This window comes from Saccoglossus kowalevskii, chromosome 10, assembly GCF_978046115.1.
Source record: "Saccoglossus kowalevskii chromosome 10, keSacKowa6.1, whole genome shotgun sequence".
Taxonomy (NCBI): Eukaryota; Metazoa; Hemichordata; class Enteropneusta; family Harrimaniidae; genus Saccoglossus; species Saccoglossus kowalevskii.
The window spans coordinates 11450860-11474567 of record NC_140650.1 but is presented as its reverse complement, the minus strand read 5'-3'; the positions used below and the strand labels follow the sequence as shown (position 1 = coordinate 11474567).

At 33.5% G+C, this 23708-nt stretch overlaps 2 protein-coding genes across 3 annotated transcripts; one reads left to right on the top strand and one right to left on the bottom strand.

The window, feature by feature from the left end:
• Nucleotides 1-5997, top strand: LOC102807234 (uncharacterized). 2 transcript variants are annotated; one of them, XM_006820949.3, is made up of 3 exons: nucleotides 1-60; nucleotides 1135-1779; nucleotides 3186-5997. In XM_006820949.3, the coding sequence occupies exons 2-3, from the start codon at nucleotides 1137-1139 to the stop codon at nucleotides 3479-3481; spliced, it is 939 nt and encodes a 312-aa protein (XP_006821012.1). In that variant the 5' UTR covers nucleotides 1-60; nucleotides 1135-1136; the 3' UTR covers nucleotides 3482-5997. The 2 variants fall into 2 exon arrangements, with proteins under 2 accessions (XP_006821012.1, XP_077868477.1); XM_078012351.2 differs by having other exon boundaries at nucleotides 51-141.
• On the bottom strand, nucleotides 5791-23703 carry LOC100376739 (solute carrier family 68 member 1-like). The gene is made up of 8 exons (XM_002738354.4): nucleotides 23271-23703; nucleotides 19945-20024; nucleotides 14456-14680; nucleotides 13626-13844; nucleotides 10943-11063; nucleotides 8459-8727; nucleotides 6924-7117; nucleotides 5791-6645 (listed from the first exon to the last, which is right to left on the bottom strand). Exons 1-8 carry the CDS (start codon nucleotides 23412-23414, stop codon nucleotides 6416-6418), a joined length of 1482 nt encoding a protein of 493 aa, XP_002738400.1. The 5' UTR covers nucleotides 23415-23703; the 3' UTR covers nucleotides 5791-6415.
• Nucleotides 23704-23708: the final 5 nt, after the last annotated feature.

Here is a 23708-nt window from a genome sequence, read left to right as displayed (position 1 = left end):
TAGGTAGTCGTTTCTACAAAGGTCACAAAGGTCATTGAACAGCATCTTGTGGGGTACACGGTAATTATTGTTTTAATTTACTATAATACATTCACAACTGGTACGAGGTGATTGTTATTAGTGACGTCACTCTGAACCGCTGTAAGTATAAGCACAGATTAAGGAAATTAAATATTCACTTCTTAATTCGTACCGGTATTATATTTGAATCAGGAATTATAATATGGGGTTATGCCTGGTATACACTCATTTCAGCTAACCCATGGATGTGGTTTATGGTTAATTTATACATTTTTAAAAACATTTTGAAAACCGGTCAACCAATCACAGCTACTGTGAATTTGACGTCACTAGTGAAGATGAAAGCAAGTTCAATATGATGTCAAAGTCGTCCAATATGTGATCAGTTTGCCACATACAGTGAATCACAACCTCTCATTTGAATTTGAAACTATACATTCTAAACATTTACAAATACACTGTAAATGTAAATTGCCCCTCCCCCTCTGTAATAATTTTATTAATTTCAAATGACAGTTGAAAACAAATTGGCCAATCACAACATCTTAGCCGAAGCATTGCAGTAAATTAACCAATAAGACCCACGAAGACTCATGGGTAATGGGCATTACCAAATGGCTTCTTCAGCCAATGAAAGTTGTGTCTTCTAGAAGGTAACAATTTTATGAATATTTCTTTAAAAGCCATTAATGGGCAACATCCATGGTTAAACCGAAATGAGTGTAGACATAAGTGTATCTATTTATAGATACATACATTTCATAGCAGTGCGTTTATAACCATCACACATGGTTAATCGTTGGTTGTTTCGCGGCCCGTGTTCGAATTACATGTAAACAAACATTGCATTTACACATCACTGTGAATCCCATATTGAATCACCACCCTTTAAAAATTGTTCTGGCATTTTGTTTTGTTTAGTTTGGGATCTTGATTTAGTTCTGATGTTCTTGGAACTTCTAGTGGAGCTGCGCTTCTAATAGAGCAAATATACCCCATTTAGTAGCACCCTAGCAAACATAGCTGGACATTAATAGACATACTGAAAGCATGAAAGACAAACATAGACGTTTGTGATAATAAATTACATCTGCAATAATGTTTTTGTTATAGAAATGTTGGTAGCACACCTAATACGTTATTCCTTGAGGAGGTTTACTTGGAAGACATTCCTACCTAAAAGACATTTATGCAGCTCAGTGAGAGTGGCACCCATGCCTCTCGCTGAGGTGATGTCTATACTTCCACAAGCTGCCAGAGAGGGCAGTAGTCCTACTCCATATGAAAGTCAGACTGTCAGCATGTGTAATGATGGGGGACTTTTTGTCGCCGTTGGTAACACTGGGCAAGTTATAGGAACAGTGTCAGCTATGAAATACAGTGAGAGTCTTGGACACATTGGATATTATTATATTGACCCAGATTATAGAGGCAAGGAGGTGGAGGAACAATTGTGGCAAAAGGCTGTTGGGTATTTAGGAAATCAATGCAACATTGGAATTGATATTAAACCATCGCAATTAGAAGAATTAAAAAAGAAAGGTTTTACGGAATCTTGGAGGAACTGTAGATATAAAGGTTTAGGGAGTTCCTTATTGGCTGAGTTCATAAATACAGAGCACATCAGACCATTGACAAGACTGTCACTCAATGATATGGTGGAATACGATTGTAAAGTATCAACTGTGGAAAGAAGATTGTTAATACAGAGATGGTCTAACACACCAAAACCAGGAGGGGCATATGCTGCAATCAAAGGTTGGTGAACAATACTGACATTTATGAAATATTGAAAGGTCTAATTTGTGCACTGACCACAACATATGGTCATTGTCGCATACGACTTGTTTACCACTTCCGTGTGACTGAGAATGTTCTAGAACCGTACTGTGTCTGGGTGGAATTTTTAGAAGTTGGTTGAATAGGTAATAGGACACTGTAGAAGGCAATAGAAGGTAATGGAACATTCTAGAAATTTGTAGTAAGTTCCAGACTCATTATGTATGCTGATGTAATGGTCTATTTATAGACAGTGTGGGTATATATAGGGGAGTTGTTCAGCACTGAGATCAGATCGGAGATCTCGTTGAATTGTATTGGAGTTTAAGTATCTAGTTATTGGAGTAGTGGAGTTTTACCACGTTATTGTACTTGATGTTTGCAGAGTATAATAATACCAGTACCAGTTGAAACCTCATCTGTTGGCTCCATGTTCATATTTTATCATCGCTGCCAGGGAAGTCTTTCTGTTACTGTTGCCATTTTGGTATTTGAACAATCACACCTGTACTATACCAATTACGGTAATATTACGTTGCGTGTGACAGTCATGCAGCTTAATAATATGTACAAGATGGCATTTCACCCTGGCTACAGTTTACTACTAATATTCTGACATACTAGCAATATTCTGACATACTAGCAGTATTCTGACTTACTAGCAGTATTCTGACGTACTAGTAATATTCTGACAGTATTCTTACTAGCAGTATTTTGACTCACTAGCAATATTCTGACATACTAGCAGTATTCTGACATACTACCAGTATTCTGACTTACTAGCAATATTCTGACATACTAGCAGTATTCTGACATACTAGCAATATTCTGACATACTAATAGTATCTGACTTACTAACAGTATTCTGACATACTAGTAGTATTATGACTTACTAGCACTATTCTGACATACCAGCAGTATTCTGACACACTAGCAGTATTCTGACATACTAACAGTATTCTGACATACTAGCAGTATTCTGACATGTATTTATGTATTTTGGGCCACAAATAGAGACCTATTTTGTAGACTAACAGTATCTCACCACTATACCTTGGCTGATCCTTTGATTTAATATGCTTCCTCCTTATCATTTTGACATCCTATCTTTTCATTTTATTTCCATTGCCATAAGCTGATTGGGCACATTCTTTAGAGGTTTACTAAAATTTGATTCGAGAGAATCACACCCAGATTCGTACGCTTTACATACTGTAGTAGAGTTTCTCAAACCAATTGATTACGACAATAGCAATATTGTGGTATATATACTCTGACATAATTAACAAACTACATGTGGAAGTGTTCTAGAAATATTTTGTGTATTTTCACTACATTGGTATCAGTGAGGAGTTTTTCTAACCCATAGTTTTCTTTTATTGCAGAAGGACGTATTTTAGGATATGGCGTAATTAGACCATGCATTGAAGGTTTTTTAATTGGTCCCTTGTATGCAGATAATACAGCATTAACCCAGGCATTACTACTTACATTATTTGCATTGGTACCAAATGCTGATATCTACATTGATTCACCAATAGACAACCCATCATTCATTCACCTGTTAACCAAAGATATGCAAATGGAGCCGGTATTTGAAACTGTTCGTATGTACAGCAAAGGAAACCCTGGAATTCCTCTTCAGAAAATGTTTGCCCTCAGCGGTATTGAACTTGGTTGATTGTTTGTCATGACGCGTAGCATGTGTAAACAAAAACATTTCCATGCTTTTACCACTCTTGGTCATGTGACCTGTTGTTCTGGCCATGTGTTTAGCAGTCAACAGTTGGATCAACTCTCCATAGTATACATTGCATGAAATTCATATTCAATTTGACACAGCAACGATCGTGGCATTTTATTTTAAAAACAAATGGCATGTTTCTTTGTGGTGACATCTTTGAAGCAACCTGAACCTGTTTAACCTTTTCACCACCAGTTCCCACTTTTCATCGCAGTTTACAAAATAGTGCCGTTTATAGTCTACACTTTCCTTCAGAAGATTGGGACAAAAATAGACATATTTTTTGAGTAAAAACTGAAACTTGACTCAAATTTCATCTGTTGCCTCCAAAATTAGCATTCATTTCCAGAAATATTGAAGAATATAAAAATAAAAGTGCAGAAAAAAATGTTAGGCCTTTGTACACCAAAAGGTGAATTTCCACTCACTGCAAGATCCTGCGTAATGCATGAAAGGCACAGACCGAACGTCTGCCAGAAAAAAAAAAAATTTGATTTGGATGTTGAAATACGCATCCCTCAGAGAGGATTATGGCGTTGAGATATCCTTACTTCATCAAAACTGACCATCAAATGTGTACAACACATTATTACATCAAAGTAATTTAGCGTTGGATGAATCTAATGGATGTTCTGATGCCACTATGACCTTTGTTTGTCCTGTTTTTAAGGTCTATTTTCATTTACCGGTAGAACATTTTTCTGTAATTCTCTGATATTTTTTTTTGGAGCAAATGGACATAATTTTTCATTACCAACAGGTCAACATGTTGAGAAAAGTGACAAAGGTTCAAAGTGTCCCAGATTTGAATATACCGGGTATTATCATTAGCTTCTAATGGAGATTTATATACCATTATATGCCATTCTTATTTCCATATGTTAGTGTGCTGGGATTAAAATGAGGGTCTGACATTAATACTTGGGAGTCCTGGATTATTACATTTACTGAAAGTTGCTCATAAATTATTTTTGCCTTAACTTAAGGGTCTAAGCAGTACAAAAAATGTTACACCTAGAGTGTGTTGTGTCCTTTATGTGTAAAAAATATACAATAATGCAATAATTATTTTAAGGCAATTGTGAAATACATTTCAAATTAGAAATAGCAATGAATGACATTTTTACTTTTAGTAATATATAATGTGTGTATTGTATTTTATTACTAACATTGTATTTCTGTCAATCAATGGAAACTTTTTCTAAGGATGCAAGAAGTTTATTATTATGACCTTTGAAATTTGCAAAATGTTAAAATTGTCATATTACCACTAATCAATAACGATAGTTTCTGCGGATTCCATGAATTTGACTGAAATAGTTAGCTTTCTATGACTACTAAGAGATGATTTCAATTTTTCTATCTATATCAAAATAAGACACTAATGTCACAAAATTGTTGTTTACAAATGTTAAAAGATCATGGCTGTGCAGCATGTGTAAATGAATATCTTATTTACAAATTGTGACAGTCTACTGTTTATTGTGAAAAATAGTTGTTATTATACATCTGTCAGCGTAACGCCATATGTTGCAGCGTGTTGTAATTTTGCGGTACTGCACTGGGTATTTTGATCGTACCATATTAGGAAACGTGAATTCCAAATATGGAATGATTACACGCATGAGCGTCCTCTAATAATTAAAAAACAAACATCACGGCCCGAGGGTTTGACGGGCCCCACACAAAGAAGTTTGCTAAATCTCTTCTAAAACATATTGGATTTCGGCATTGCTATGATGTGTCCCTGGGAGGAAAAGATGTATAATAGTAAGGTTATTACGAGGATACTGCAAAGTATGCACTCAGACAGTACGTGGGAGCATCAGTCGATACTCCCGCCGTACTGTCTTCGTGCATACTTTGCATTATCTTTGTAAGAACTTCATATTATTCATCAATTTGTTTCTCTGTAGAAATGTGGGTCTCACATGACATTTGCACTCATTGACATAATTGTATTTCTTTTACTCTATATCTGGTATTTATATGGAAATGTTAACAAGATAATTAGATTATGACAGACTTGTTCAAAAATGATTATAATTTCATCATGATCTGTCCTTTTTTTACTGATACAAAATTATACTATATAACACATTTATAACAAAATAAATTTATAATGATCAATATAAATATTGCAATGAATATAACACTGGCCAAATTAAGAAAAAAAAAATATGATTTTGAGACCATAACACTTAACCAATGCACAACTTGTTTTTCATATATTTTATTTCTTTCAATTTTTATTTTTAGTCTACAGTGTTAGTAGTTTTTTAGTAATATCACTATGTTTAATTATTTTTGGTTGTTTAACTTTTTTTCAAAATGGCGTATCACACATCAGGGCAAGGTAACTTTCAAATTTCACTAGTTCTGCCAGAAACTAGAAACTAGTTCTGCACTAAAGCTAATTTCCAAATACTTAATAAATACTGTTCAAACTCCAAGTAACCTTGCCAAGTCACTTTTATGGTAGCAGAATAAGACAACGATCACATCCGAATGAATGATGTCAGTGTCTCTTCGGTTTTCATTTTCATCTAAATCCGAAAAAATCTGATTTTTATTCAGAGTGACTGTAGGTCACCTCGATACCCTGTGAATCTTTTTATATAGAGTGGTTTGCTCATACGCCAAACCAAACGCAGCATCTACCAAATCTTTTTCATCATAATCTGTCGTCATCAGTGAACTGCTAAGTTGTATGGCAAACAGTACAGCTAAGTCAATAGATCCAGAATTGGAAATTAAAAATATTTTAAAATTAATAAAAATTCATTACATCTAATTAAACTGCTAATATTATTTGTACATAAAATTTATAAAATCACAATTTAAAAATATATATCTGTTATAATATTTCTTTTAAACATCACAAAATCCGGATCCAGCCCTGACTGATTTGACCCACTGTAATCGACGACCACGGAGAGTAAACTGAGACCACGCTATAAGCTGTATTATAGCACATATAATTGGCACAAATACAAGACATTGGAAACATCCCCATTCAACCATAGCTTTATCGTCTGCACTGGATGATTGCGAAAGTCGTATTGATCCACTTTCATGTCCAGACTGGAAAATATCATGACCTAAAAAGAAATCAATTCAACATTACGCATTATAATAATTTTACATTCACTGATTTTATTCATTCCCACTTGACCTACATATGCTCTTTGATAAGAATGCACATGTTTTGGATCTTTTGGGTAAATTAATTTTAAAATTCTTGTAATAAATGAAATAAATGTGATCTATCTGTGTGTGTGTACACATGTAATGTAAGATAAGTATTACAACTGTAATACATACATTTTTATTTGTACGCATTTTCTATCTTGATGTATTATATAAGCAGTATGAATACCTGTTTGTGATGAGAGTAGCCAGGTTCCAACTAATGGCGCCAATGTCTGTCCTGGTTTTGATAGCAGTGCTGATGTTCCAAATACTAACGCTGACACGGCTTGTTTTCTATGGTGTATGACACAATCTTCGTCTACTAAGTCACTGACCACCAAATTTAATAATTTACATGTACCTTCTGTAAATACACGGTTACTGTAATCAAATGAATATATTTACATAAATGGCTGCCAATTATGGTTGAAGCGTTTATACAAGACATGATTTGATTTGTTGATAAAACCTGTCAACATGCAAGCTTCTTTCTGATTGGTTCCACTATTAGATGGGCATAGACATTATTGAACTCCTGAGCCAATTACAGTTGAATATTTGAATTTGAATGAAAGCTGATTAACGCTATTTCAATGTTTCTGGTCACCATACAGATCAATTAAATTGATGTTTTTAATATGTTGTCGGCATTTTTGGAAAAAAATAAAAAAAAAGATGCAATTTTTATACAAGCAGCCTCTCGGCTGAGATAGCTTCGCTGTTAACGATGAACAGAAGATATCATTAAAAAATGAACAATATGCATAGTATCAATGCAATGGAACTTGCTGTTTTCAACAAGAATTCAAAAATATCATTTTTCACCATAAATGATTGTGGTTTTTAACAAGAAGAAAATATCACTTTTTACCAAAAATGACAAAAATATTCACCAAAATTAGAGAATTAAAGATATCATTACAAAATGAACAAATCTGAGAAAGGTCCACATGTAGTACCTATACATGTAATATCAAAGCAATTGGACTTGCGGTTTTTAACAAGAAGTCAAAAATATCACTTTTTACCAAAAATGACAAAAATATTCACCAAAATTAGAGAAATGAACAAATCTGAAAGAGGTCTACCCAAGGTACATACACACCAAGTATCAAAGCATTCAGGCTTGTAGTTTTCAAGAAGAAGTCGGAAAAGTAAAACATTGACACAGACGATGGACGACGACGGACAATCACTCATATGATAAGCTCCGCTCGACAAAGTCGACAGCGGAGCTAAAAAAGTAAACATGTATTTTTTATGGAAAATAAAAACACACCTGTGTCAATTTTAGAATACAAATTGAACAGAAACTGTTGTATTGTTTCCTAGGCCTTATCATCTCTAAGAGAAAATTGTGTAATTGCCTCGGAAGCTCTGATCCTGTTTGTAAGATTTAAAGGGCGGTAGTCATCGCACCACGCATGCGCAAGATATATGGGTCTCAAACAAAGATGGCGACTTTGACTCAGTACAGACGTTACCAAGCTTTAATTGGGTAATTTTTAAGTGATTTGAAGCTATCGAAGGAGTCATTGGCGGTAATTAGTGCAAGTCATGCCCAGGTCAAAACTTGCATTTGTGATTTCCATTAGAAGAGCACATTGGATAGTGGGAAAATCAATGTTTATCAACACAAATGTCGCACATGCACAGTGCAACGACCAACACCATTTAAGTTAGAGAAACAGCATACATGCATATATAATAGTAATGACTTACCTTGCAATGAAAAGACAAAGTAAAATAACATATCTGGGACCAGCTGCCAGCATACATATACTTAGTAAAAGCTTGATAAAAAACAATCCTTTGACGACAGAATAAACTCCATATCGTCTACATAGGGATAGGAAATATAAATTGTTGATGTGTGGGATAATAAACGATGTACCGAGTAGTAAACTGGCCACCAGTGGAGTGATATGATTACCAAGGAGATTCTCAAGAAATATTGGGAAGAAATTGCTGTTGAAATGACAGTGGAATACCTGTGGAGTAAACAAAATTGTGTCATTAGTGTATGAATACTTGGATACACTCAAACCTGTGTATAGTGACCACCCAAGGGACACTGAAACCTGTTTATAATGACCACCTCAGGGCACTAAAACCTATGTATAGTGACCACCCAAGGGACATTGAAACCTGTGTATAGTGACCACCCAAGGGACACTGAAACCTGTGTATAGTGATGATCCAAGGATACTCAAACCTGTGTATATTGACCACCCCAGGGCACTGAAACCTGTATATAGTGACTACCTAAGAATATTCAAACCTATGTATAGTGACCACCTAAGGGACGACGTCAAAAGAACGATGTCGGATAAAAAAACTTAATTCCTTTAGTTTTTTTCCAAACCCCCCTACTAAAACTTAATTGATAAATATTGATCATGGCGTCAGACTGCATTCACCATTAAATACAAATTGATAATCGGACAGTAGTATTGCATAGCAGTTGGTTGTCAGGAGGGTGTAAAAAGATTTTACAAATGCACCTCATTTGACGCACAGATTTACACTCCAACCAAACCATTTTTCTGTGTTTTTTTTCCTTTTTCGGTTATTTCTGTCCATGATTGGATAGAAAAAAAAAAAACTACAAATACTCCAAGATGTTTTTGACTTCAGTAAAAAATAAAATCGTTTTTGTAGGATGGAAACTTTTTGAGGTCAAAACCCCCTACCCCCAAAGGAAATAAGTTTTTTATCCGACATCAATCTTTTGACGTCGTCCCTAAGGGCACTGAAACCTGTGTACAGTGACCATCCAAGGACACTCAAACCTGTGTATAGTGACCACCCAAGGATACTGAAACCTGTGTATATTGACCACCTCGAGGCACTGAAACCTGTGTGTATTGACCACCCAAGGGACACTGAAACCTGTGTATAGTGACCACCCAAGGATACTGAAACCTGTGTATATTGACCACCTCGGGGCACTGAAACCTGTGTGTATTGACTACCCCAGTAACCACCCAGGGGCACTCAAACCTGTGTATAGTGACCACCCAAGGGACACTGAAACCTGTGTATAGTGACCCCCCAAGGGCACTTAAACCTGTGTATAGTGACCATCCAAGGATACTCAAACTTGTGTATAGTGACCACCCAAGGATACTCAAACCTGTGTATATTGACCACCTCAGGGCACTGAAACCTGTGTGTAATGACCACCCAAGGGACACTCTGACTGAAACCTGTGTATAGTGACCAGCCAAGGGACACTGAAACCTGTGTATAGTGACCATCCAAGGATACTCAAACCTGTGTATAGTGACCACCCAAAGGTCACTGAAACCTGTGTATAGTGACCACCTAAGGGCACTTAAACCTGTGTATAGTGACCACCCAAAGGCACTTAAATCTGTGTATAGTGACCACCCAAGGATACTCAAACCTGTGTATAGTGACCACCCAAAGGTCACTGAAACCTGTGTATAGTGACCACCTCAGGGCACTGAAACCTGTGTGTATTGACCCACCCAAGGGACACTGAAACCTGTGTATAGTGACCATCCAAGGACACTGAAACCTGTGTATAGTGACCATCCAAGGATACTCAAACCTGTGTATAGTGACCACCCAAGGGACACTGAAACCTGTGTATAGTGACCACCCAAGGGTCACTGAAACCTGTGTATAATGACCACCAAGGACATTCAAACCCATGTATATTGACCACCCAAGGGCACTGAAACCTGTGTATAGTGACATTCAAACCTGTGTCAAGTGACCATTATAGACAGGTGGTATTTATATAGAATTTGGATTTATTGTTTATCTTCAAGTTATCCATCAGACTGAATATCTTAAAATAATAAGACGATTCTATTGCAATATGTATATGTATGATGACCACTATATCCCCGCCCAATACATGTCAGAGATAATAAATGTGGCCTAAGCCGAATATGTTGTACAGGTATATCATACTGCCTAAAATATGTCATCTCCATTCAGCATGTTACTAGTATGTTGCATTTCTATACTTGTATATACTACCAGTATACATCCCCTGTCATTGCCGGGTTGTCCCACAGAGAAATCACATCATTATGCCCTACTCTCTCTCTCACACATTGGTAGATGCCACACAGTCACCCCAATACATTGGTCCATGTAGACATGGAAATCTTCATGCATAATACATGCATTCTTAAAATCAACAGCATACAGCTATCAATGGTTACTTACTTGTACAAGATTCATAGCTGTAAACCACATAAAGTTTTTGTGTTTCTTTACTTGATTTATATAAAGTTTCATAGAAACTTCTGTTTTTGCTGGATTGAATTTCTTATTATCTATCTGTGAACTAAAAATAAAATTCATCAGTATGAAATTTATGGTTGCACTAGTTTGGACTCCATCTATTGAAACGCAGTTTTGTCTAGCGATCCTCAGGAATTATGGTACAAGATGACAACTTACCAAGGGTTCCTGTCACATGATCAATTTCAATGAAATGGCGATTACTCGACCTTTAGTTTTCACTTTGCATTTTACGTGACATAAATTATTTGAGGATCACTTTGCCAATGGAATTGTGTCTAAAAAAAATTTGGTAAGATTTGGTCAGCTTCATTAGTCCACTCAAGTTCTTGAGGGGTAAAACAATTGCTTTTTAAGTGTTTTTGATCTTATCCAATATAACATAAAATCATATTAAACGTAGGGAAAAAAAATCATTCTTTTCAGTTGTTTGCATTAAAATGTACAGTATATAGGGTTAATTCACATATTCATAAACTAGTATAGCCATGGGTTACACAGAGTACTGTATACCTCTACAGACTCTCAAGCAAGGTATTGTCTATGATGTCATCTAATCGGAAAAACAATGTTAAGATTGAAAAAAAGAGATGAACTATATGTAATTTGCATACTTAGGCAAACAATGATGCATTTGTCTGAATTTATTGATATTTGTTCAGAAAATGTTAAAAAATCATTGCGTTATATATCAAATGAAAGATATTTCAATGTAAAATTCAAATAGACATTAAAATTATAAATACTACTAGGAGAAATATTATTTAAGATGTGGTAATATTTTTTGGAAAATTTACGATTTTTAATTTTAAATTTAAGAAATTTCAGAATTTTTTCACACTGTACCCAATACAAACCTACCGGGAGTATATTTAAAAATAAAGTTATTTTTATACAGAAAAGTATTCTGAAAACAGATTTTAAATTTGAATGTTTTGGTATTAAATTATTTGTTATTATTTGTACATGTCATAGTCTGGGCTTGGAAAAGAGTAAAAAGATATACATTGATAAAAATAGAAAAATACACAAAAGCTATATAAAGTTACAATACTATTTCTCCACATTCTTTTGATGTTTTTTAAATAGAAAAAATGTGAAAACTTATTAAACACATTCACATTCCAATTGGCTTCTTACTTTCATTTGACCTAAATTCATCTGTCATTTGACTATTGTCCTGCTAATTCAAAGAACTGGTGTTAGTGGGCATTTCATTTGCTATGAAATTGAATAACAAGAATACATACACTTGCTGTTTACATTATGTTCCTAGACTTATTGATTATCTTAGATATGGCTGATTTGTGAATATTAAGCAGCGTCTTCAGATTCACTTGCTTTACATGTACTTCTTCAGCCTAATTTTACAGATATTTTTAACACATTTCCTGCCTAATCTACACTTAGAACATCTTTCTAAAAAGACTTGGTTGATGAAACTTACTACGATCATCCCCTTTTTCTTGATTTTCACTTCAGTTCTTTATATATAATATACTTTGCTAGGTATTGCTACTGTAAAATACTTTATTTTCGCTTGGAATTAATTTTCACTATTTTTACTGAAGGGATGATTCCATGATTCCATAAAATCCCGGAAATATACATTTTTTCCTACATTTTACATTCAACTTATCAAAAGTCAGTGAAAATTACTCTTATACTCTGCACCTGAAAAATCTTTTGAGCGAAAATTAATTTCAGCTAAAATAAAATAACGGGGTATTTTACAGTACTTTTGTACTTTCATAGCATTAATTAATTGTGTAACAGTGAAGCAGATTTTTGCATTGTGCAAGGAACACTAAAAGTTATAATATTAAAACAAACGATATTTGTTCTACCCTGTCACTCACATGAGAAACCTGAAAATAATGCCGATACAATCAAATGAATGGGAAACGATTGTATTACAGCCACACACAGCTCATTGCATATTACTTGTACTCAGACACACAATATGGAATTATGACATGGGCTAAAATTATTTCAAGAACCAACAGCTCAATTTTAAATCTATTTTCAGAATACATTTTTAAACGAATTCTAGTATTTTGGTGTTAGATATGGTGCTAATGAGTTAAATAAAAAAATTTTTTTTATAATTCATGAAAAATTTACAAATTTTATAACAAAAACAATGATATCTCAATTTTCCATTCCCTGATCTTTGATTTCTTTCATTTCAGATTTAAATTCTACATTCCAATATCCTTCATTTGGTCTATCGCATGATGTGTAATGAGTGGGTTGCAATTTTTCATCTGAATATCTACCGTTTAAAACAATTATATAATCATTTTTTGCCCAAATATGCTAATTAGATATTGGCCATCTCAACTTTTTCAAAATTAACAAAATATTTTCATGACATCATATGGGACCTAACAAAATTGCATCAAAATTAACGTGCAGAAAAAAAACAGCTTAAATATCTTCTGTTGCAATTTGTTTCGGGTTTGGCCCATATTTTCGTATTTTGACTAGCGTGGAGTATATTTAAACAACAAAAATCTATTGACGCGTTAAAGGTTGCACCAGAATGGATTTCATCAAGTAATTATTGAATAAATATATCAGCACAAAAAGTCATTTTCTTTACCTTTGTAATTGCATCATGTCTTCTTTGTTCATGACTTCTATAAAGGCTTGTTTTAGTAAGCGACTTCCAGCAAAGTAACCAATCATTGAAAACATAGAAATCCCAGTACAAAATACTTGAAACAGGAATGTGCTGTTTCGGTCCCAGAAGAAATACGATACAAACACAGAAAGTGAACCCAAAGCACTGAATACAGAGCAATAACCATTTAATTTTGTTCTGAAATGAAGTAGAACAGTAATCATTGCATATTACATACCGGTAGTTATACCATGCCTGTAGAATATTTGACCCTTCTCTCATGTTGTAATTGTTCCGTTCAGTAACAGTATTCAGAGACACAAAACTCATATCTCGAATCAGTGTACTGGTATCTAAGAAAATCATGTGACCTTCAAACTTTCTGGGTCAACACATTTTCTATTGTCCACCAAAATGACTGAAAAAAAAATGCACTTGACTCTTTTTTCACAATAATACATCTGATAGCAAAAGAATTCAGTCGTTCGTAAAAGTTCCCATTAGGGAAATCTGTGTCATAAATACAACACATTGGAATACTGAACCACAAGCATGAATCTTGTAAAATGATTTTTGTTGCAATTTAGATTCTTATGTTTCACTAAATTGTGACTACACTTGTGATTATATTAATAAGATTATTTAGAGAAGACTGAAAAGTATGCACTCAGGCAGTACAGGATGGCGATGACCTCTGTAACATCTCGCCAGTCACCATACTGCCTTTATGCACATCTTGCACCACAGTGTTACAGATACCCTAACATAATCATCAACCAGTGGCTACATAATTAAGATTAAATTCTTACCGTTCAGTGGCGCTTAGAGCTAAATCAGCCAATAATGCTGTATGATGTAGATCCACCATTGTAAGAAAACTATCATATAAACATAGACACACGATAAATTGAATTGTAGGATTGCCCCATGAAATCCAGAAAAGAAGAAATGAAATAGAAAACAATGGACCATTAATAGACAATGCTTGGATTCTTCTAAGTACGACAGATGGCTGATTTACAGTTCTTCCCTCACTGTGAAAAAGAACACAAATGTAAATAAATAGATGTGAAAATATCAACTTTGTATGAAAATGATAGTAATTCAGAATCATCGTTTTTGCTTTTTTTTTTTTTATTTATTTATTTATTTATTTATTTATTTATTATTATTTCACCAAATAATAAAAAATACAAGACACACACAGAAAAAATAATGGAAAAACAAAACAAGCAGCCTATCGGCTGAGATAGCTCCGCTGTTAGCAATGCACATTTCAATTAAAGAACTGAAGACATCATTAGAAAATGAACAATATGAATAGTATCAAAGCAATCGGACTTACAGTTTTTAACAAGAAGTCGAAAATATCACTTTTTACCAAAAATTACAAAAATATTCACCAAAATAAATTAATCAGAGAATTGAAGATATCATCACAAAATGAACAAATCTGAGAGAGTTCCACATGTAGTACCTATATATGTAATATCAAAGCAATCGGACTTGCGGTTTTTAACAAGAAGTCGAAAATATCACTTTTTACCAAAAATGACAAAAATATTCACCAAAATTAGAGAATTGAAGATATCATCACAAAATGAACAAATCTGAGAGAGTTCCACATGTAGTACCTATATATGTAATATCAAAGCAATCGGACTTACAGTTTTCAACAAGAAGTCGAAAATATCACTTTTTACCAAAAATGGCAAAAACATTCACCAAAATTAGAGAACTGAAGATATCATCACAAAATGAACAAATCTGAGAAAGGTCCACATGTAGTACCTATATATGTAATATCAAAGTAATTGCACTTGCGGTTTTTAACAAGAAGTCGAAAATATCACTTTTTACCAAAAATGACAAAAATATTCACCAAAATTAGAGAATTGAAGATATCAACATGAAATGAACAAACCTAAGAGAGGTCTACCCAAGGTACATATACACCAAGTATCAAAGCATTCAGGCTTGTAGTTTTCAAGAAGAAGTCGAAAAAGTAAAACATTGACACGGACGACGACAACGGACAATCACTCATATGATAAGCTCCGCTCGACAAAGTCGACAGCGGAGCTAACAAAAAACATATGTTCACAGTAGCTGATCTAATAAACTCCAATATAATCTGAAAGACTTTGATTTTACATTGTATATCCTCATTTTGTACATATCTATTTTCTTTTGGTATGCTAAATAATTACATAAATTTACAAAAGATGGCTTTACATTCTTGTACCTACAATTGAAAATATATTTTTTCATCAGCAGTAAAAGGTAATTTAAACAAGCAGCCTGTCGGCTGAGATAGCTCCGCTGTTAGCAATGCACATGACAATTAAAGAACAAAAGATATCATTAGAAAATGAACAAATCTGAGAGAGGTCCACATGTAGTACCTATATATGTAATATCAAAGCAATCGGACTTACAGTTTTCAACAAGAAGTCGAAAATATCACTTTTTACCAAAAATGACAAAAATATTCACCAAAATTAGAGAATTGAAGATATCATCACAAAATGAACAAATCTGAGAGAGGTCCACATGTAGTACCTATATATGTAATATCAAAGCAATCGGACTTGCGGTTTTAACAAGAAGTCAAAAATATCACTTTTTACCAAAAATGACAAAAATATTCACCAAAATTAGAGAATTGAAGATATCATCACGAAATAAACAAATCTGAGAGAGGTCCACATGTAGTACCTATATATGTAGTATCAAAGCAATTGGACTTGCGGTTTTTAACAAGAAGTCGAAAATATCACTTTTTACCAAAAATGACAAAAATATTCACCAAAATTAGAGAATTGAAGATATCAACATGAAATGAACAAACCTAAGAGAGGTCTACCCAAGGTACATATACACCAAGTATCAAAGCATTCAGGCTTGTAGTTTTCAAGAAGAAGTCGAAAAAGTAAAACATTGACACGGACGACGACAACGGACAATCACTCATATGATAAGCTCCGCTCGACAAAGTCGACAGCGGAGCTAACAAAAAACATATGTTCACAGTAGCTGATCTAATAAACTCCAATATAATCTGAAAGACTTTGATTTTACATTGTATATCCTCATTTTGTACATATCTATTTTCTTTTGGTATGCTAAATAATTACATAAATTTACAAAAGATGGCTTTACATTCTTGTACCTACAATTGAAAATATATTTTTTCATCAGCAGTAAAAGGTAATTTAAACAAGCAGCCTGTCGGCTGAGATAGCTCCGCTGTTAGCAATGCACATGACAATTAAAGAACAAAAGATATCATTAGAAAATGAACAAATCTGAGAGAGGTCCACATGTAGTACCTATATATGTAATATCAAAGCAATTGGACTTGCGGTTTTTAACAAGAAGTCGAAAATATCACTTTTTACCAAAAATTACAAAAATATTCACCGAAATTAGAGAATTAAAGATATCATTAGAAAATGAACAAATCTGAGAGAGGTCCACATGTAGTACCTATATATGTAATATCAAAGCAATTGGACTTGCGGTTTTCAACAAGAAGTCGAAAATATCACTTTTTACCAAAAATTACAAAAATATTCACCAAAATTAGAGAATTAAAGATATCATTACAAAATGAACAAATCTGAGAGAGGTCCACATGTAGTACCTATATATGTAATATCAAAGCAATTGGACTTGCGGTTTTCAACAAGAAGTCGAAAATATCACTTTTTACCAAAAATTACAAAAATATTCACCAAAATTAGAGAATTAAAGATATCATTACAAAATGAACAAATCTGAGAGAGGTCCACATGTAGTACCTATATATGTAATATCAAAGCAATTGGACTTGCGGTTTTCAACAAGAAGTCGAAAATATCACTTTTTACCAAAAATTACAAAAATATTCACCAAAATTAGAGAATTGAAGATATCATTACAAAATGAACAAATCTGAGAGAGGTCGACATGTAGTACCTATATATGTAATATCAAAGCAATTGGACTTGCGGTTTTCAACAAGAAGTCGAAAATATCACTTTTTACCAAAAATGACAAAAATATTCACCAAAATTAGAGAATTGAAGATATCATTACAAAATGAACAAATCTGAGAGAGGTCGACATGTAGTACCTATATATGTAATATCAAAGCAATTGGACTTGCGGTTTTCAACAAGAAGTCGAAAATATCACTTTTTACCAAAAATGACAAAAATATTCACCAAAATTAGAGAATTAAAGATATCATTACAAAATGAACAAATCTGAGAGAGGTCCACATGTAGTACCTATATATGTAATATCAAAGCAATTGCACTTGCGGTTTTCAACAAGAAGTCGAAAATATCACTTTTTACTAAAAATGACAAAAATATTCACCAAAATTAGAAAATTGAAGATATCATCATGAAATGAACAAATCTGAGAGAGGTCTACCCAAGGTACATATACACCAAGTATCAAAGCATTCAGGCTTGTAGTTTTCAAGAAGAAGTCGAAAAAGTAAAACATTGACATGGACGACGGACGACGGAGACGACGACGGACAATCACTCATATGATAAGCTCCGCTCGACAAAGTCGACAGCAGAGCTAACAAAGAATGTAGTCTGAATTTAAATTAGAATCATGTACATTTAATCCCAAGATGACATCTTTTGATGAAAAATTTACCGAAACATTACAATTATCGTCAAGGGTCAATTCAAGATCGTGACGCACTGAGGAAACATACATACAATTATAGAACAAATGAAGCAGTGTTTCAGGAAAATTGTTACAAAAAGTACATTTATCAGTATCAACTATATTATGTATTTTTAAAAACCTGTTTGTAGTGGTAATTCTATTAATCAGTCTGTATTGAAAATTTCTGAGTGACACATCATCAGTAATAATGAAAGGTAGTTTGAAATAATATTCAAAATTTAGGTTTGTGCCAAATAACCTCTTCCACTTTTCAACACAGGTTTGAGTTTTTAGGTTTAACCTATATACTCTCTCTACGATTTCTGAGTAAGCTCTTTTTAATATGGATAAGGGTAGATTCATTTTCATTATCTCTGCTATTCAAGGAAACTAACCAATTTCCAGGAATAGCATCAATAAGACCAAAATACTTTAAAAATTGATTTGATGATATGTTATATTTGTCTGAGAAAGTTTTAAAGGTGAGGAAATTGCCACTATCATCCAGTACATCCGATAGAAATACAACACCACTCTGGTACCAACCTCTAGAAAATAGTTTGCTTATTAATTAAGATATCTGGGTTAAACCAAATGCATTGCTTTGAGTAAGGGATTGTACATGTAATTGTTTTTGACCAACTCAGAAAAGCATGGTACCAAAAAGAGTTTGGCTTTAACCTTTTTTCAGCAAAGTCGGCGGCTTGTTTCTGACTGAAAACTTTAAAACATGAGCAATCCATATAAGTATAAGCTTGAAATAGCCGTTTCCAGCCACTTTTCGTTTTTGCTTTTTTAATGGTGTATGCACTTACATAAATTACAGAGGTTTTTATGTGGTAAAAATATGTAACATTTTAATGATTAAGTATAAAATAAATGCATTTTTTGGTTTTATTGAGACGCACTTCTAATAAAGCAAAAATAGTATTTAAGATAACAGCATGAGAACTAAGAGAACCAACTACAATGTAAAATACTTTGTGATGGTTATTATTAATTTTTATAGTTTTATGGAAGAGATTCAAACTGTTGATGCAAAATAATATTATAATAAATATGTAATATTTTAATGATTAAGTATACATCAAATGCCTTTTTTGGTTACTTTTATTGAGATGCACTTTTGATAAAGCAAACATACTGTATTTAAAATAACAGCATAAAGACTAAGAGAGAACCAAAACTACAATGTAAAATATTTTGATAGTTAATATTCATTTTTTATAGTTTTATGTAAGTGATTCAAATGGTTGATGCAAAATAATATAAGATGTATAATATATTTATTTTCTTTAGCAAGTTTGAAAAAACTAAAATGGCCGCCAGTCAGTCTTGAGCATGACACAAATACACATGAAAAGATAGATGCACAGATACGAATCTATCGATATTTCACGATTTTTATGAACAAAATGTGAAACAAGCTACTCAATTAGACAATAGGCACAGGTGGACAATCAATGATAAGATTACTGTGGGTGTACATCCCTAGTCAGCTAATTGCCTGGAATTGCAACATTGCTAGTCACTTTGCTGAATGGTTTTAGTGCATGTGATTGCAAAACACAGGTGTTATGTCTGTGTTTTGAAATGACTCTTTCCAAATAAAAATATACATTACCTTTCTGCTGAGAGTAAACTTTTATCACTGAACCAACCAAATAAAGGATCATTTATGGAATTCCAAACTAGAAAAATAGTCTGAAAAAAGAACAAAATTTTCTATTACCATCACAATGAAGAGAAAATACATGAACAAACATGAACAAAATAGTGTTTATTTAGCTGGGATTTTAAATAAACTAAACTCACAGTGATCAATATTATAAACATAGGGTATTTATGTAAGAACATACGTAAATATCGTATACCATATTTCATTATTTTGATTCAGAGAGGAAACTAAATTTGTATATTTATTCAGCCTTTTTCACCTACCGGATACTGGTAAAAATTTTGCAAATATTTTTCACACATTGACTAAAAAAGTCCAAGAAATTTGCTCAAATTAAAAAACAATCAAAAAAACATTCAAACTAAAAACTGTTGTGAACTAAATTCATATTTATCAGTCTTTTTAAAAGCTAATTTGTTATTCCCATAAGAGTAAATATTTGTTAAACGAGGAAGTCCACACTAACAGCAAAGGAATGCAATTTACAGCTTTTCAATATCACTTTTCTTTCTAGACATACATGTATTCCACTTATGGGCTCATACCACTAATTAAAACTCCATAGACGACAATGTTAGCGTTTGGGTGAATTTCTCCTCAAAAACGATTACAAAGATCTAAATATTGATTTAATTTGTTGAAACCAAATGTATGTTATAGAATTCTGGCCAGTAATACACACGTAGGCCAGCTAAAACTCCTACAAAATTGATGTATACAAAATATACAGATTTTTCAGGCTTTCAAATACTGGTACCTTCAATATTCTCAAAAAGCAGCCATTAAACTTGTCAATAAACTGAGCTACACACACAAGTGACAGTCTAACAGCTGATGTAATTGAAGTACACCCTCAAACATCGCATTTCAGATAAAATGTATTGAAGGAAAAGCCATTGGCTAACAATAACCATAAGATTTGAGGGTTACGAACGCTGATAGGCAATTATGGTGGCATGATCAAGACCATATTAGTATACGTTGTCCACCATTTTGAATTTCCAGCAAGGAGTATATGGGTAAAATATTACAACATCTGTTGCAAACAAATGAAGAAAATGATTTCATCCATTTGAGAAATAGTGATGCGAATTAGTTCAAATTCTCAATGTGAATAAGACTTTTGTAGATAATTTATGGAAATTATAATATTGCAAAGACACAACAAGTAAAGATATTGCCAAAATAGAAAAATAAATAACATGCTAGTATTTTGGTTGTTGAAAATGGAGTGACTATTTTTGTCCCTTTTTTGTAGTTAACACATCACCTGTATGAGATACTCTCATGGATGAATCTACAAAATACATAACGAATTGGGCATTTGGTTGAAAAATGTAAACAAGCAGCTTGTCGGCTGAGATAGCTCCGCTGTTAGCATAATACATTGCACATTTCAATTAAGGAACTGAAGATATCATTAGAAAATGAACTATATGTATAGTATCAAAGCAATCAGCTTGCTGTTTTCAACAAGAATTCAAAAGTATAACTTTTTACCCAGAATATTCACCAAAATTAGAGAATTAAAGATATCATCATGAAATGAACAAATCTGAGAGAGATCCACATGTAGTACCTAGATATGTAATATCAAAGCAATCAGATTTGTAGTTTTTAACAAGAAGTTGAAAATATCACTTTTTACCAAAAATAACAAAAATATTCATCAAAATTAGAGAATTAAAGATATCATCATGAAATGAACAAATCTGAGAAAGAACCATCCAAGGAATTTGCATATCAAATTAGAAAACATTTTGAATAGCGGTTTTGAAGAAGAAATTGAAATTTGTTAAGTTGACGACGACAGACAATCAGTAATATGAACAGCTCCACTGTGTCGACTTTCTCGACAGCGGAGCTAAAAATACATATGTATGGTAGGCACTGATATTCTACAATGATTTAAACTTTCAACTAATTTGAAGTTTACTTTAGAGGTTATAGATTTCCTCATTTTTTCACAACAGATGCTATGTCATACTTTACCCATAATCCTTTTCTGGATAATCAAGTAGTTTTAAAACTACCGGGTACATACATTGTATACTGATGAAAACTGAATATCTAGGGAATGAAAATTGATATTAAAAAAAACTTGCATTTCCCTACATTTGTGGAGCTCTTTCATCTGGGAGCATTACGTTTTCAGTCAAGACTATTGGAAACCATTTAATATCTTTAATGTTAAATATTACAAGGTTAATATGAGAATAACACAAAGTATACACAAAGGCAGTACCGGACCTGTACTTGAGGTTTATGCTTTACCATATTGCCTGAATGCATACTTTGCAGTATTCTCATGATAAACTCATTACTACAGATAATCTTTTCCCAGCTTGTAGCAATAATTTAATGTGAGATAACAGCCCGAAATGGTGACGGAGAACGTTTTTCACTGTGCGAACATTTGCGATCGATGACAGAATTCTATTTCATCACACACTAATAGCACTTCTGTGTCTGAAGTAAACAAAATGTTCAAATGTTACCACTCTCTAAATATTAAAGACTGTCTAGCACGTGTATTTGTGACGTCACCTTAACAAATACTTTCAGAAAATATTATTGCATGGAGTAGCGACCAAGAAAAATGATCAACTGTAACTGATGATCAGCTGCAAGTATACTTCCACCTTGACAGAACTCTATAATAACCACTGCTGAAATTTCCTTGTTAATACAAGGTTATGTGACGAAAGTTTATAGTCAGCAAGTTCTAATCAAGAATCCAATCCATATTTTATTTTGAACACAAAAATATATTTTCTGATGGAAGCCTGATTACAGCGAAAGCTGTTTTTGTTGATCTGCTAATGAGATCAAGGGGTCACACAAAAACCAATAAGATTGTGAATTTGAATAATTATTGGACCCTGCATCCTAATTTGCATAGTTATTGGATGTGGTGGGCATTAATGTCAAAGTGTGGGCTCTTGTCTGTTTCGCGGTAAAATCTTGCTAACATTTACAAGGACTCTATCATATCTAGTGAGCAAAATTTTGCTCTGCGATTTTTTTTCAACGAATACCTACCCCTGGCGCAAATGTAGGATGTTCAATTAGTGGGGGAGTTTCACTTTTCCGCCATCGACGTCATTATCGAAATGCATTATGGGATATGTGTTTGAGTAATGACGGATTTAAATCTAAATCCGCTACTGTACCCCCGACTATCTAAATCCGCTACTGTACCCCGCTGACTATGATCGAATAACTGTTAAGACTGTGACTGTAAAACATACCAGTGAGGGCTCACAACTTACCTCTCCAATCCAAAATGACAGTTTATCTATTTTATAAATAGATACAAACATTTGTACATAGTAGAGGAGGAACACGTTATGGGTAATTGTTAAAAACAGGGACATTGCTCCATAGTGTACATACAGTGACTCCCTTGCTGCCATGGTTATTTCTGGAGACGGCAGGAAATAACACAGAGTTCAGGTTACGTTTAGTGTACTGTACATTTCCCAATATAAAAACCATATGGAAAGTTCCCACCGGATCCAAACAGCAACCTTGACTCAATCCGTTAACACTTCGCCCACAAGTCTTTGTGCGAGGTAATCCAAAACTCACAGTTCAAGATTGTTATCCATTGTAACGGAAACAGCGGAAGGAAAAGCGTGAGGCCCGACAGCACCTGAAAGAAGGAAGCGAATTTCGGTGGGCGATGATCGTGTGATTCCCTAAAACAG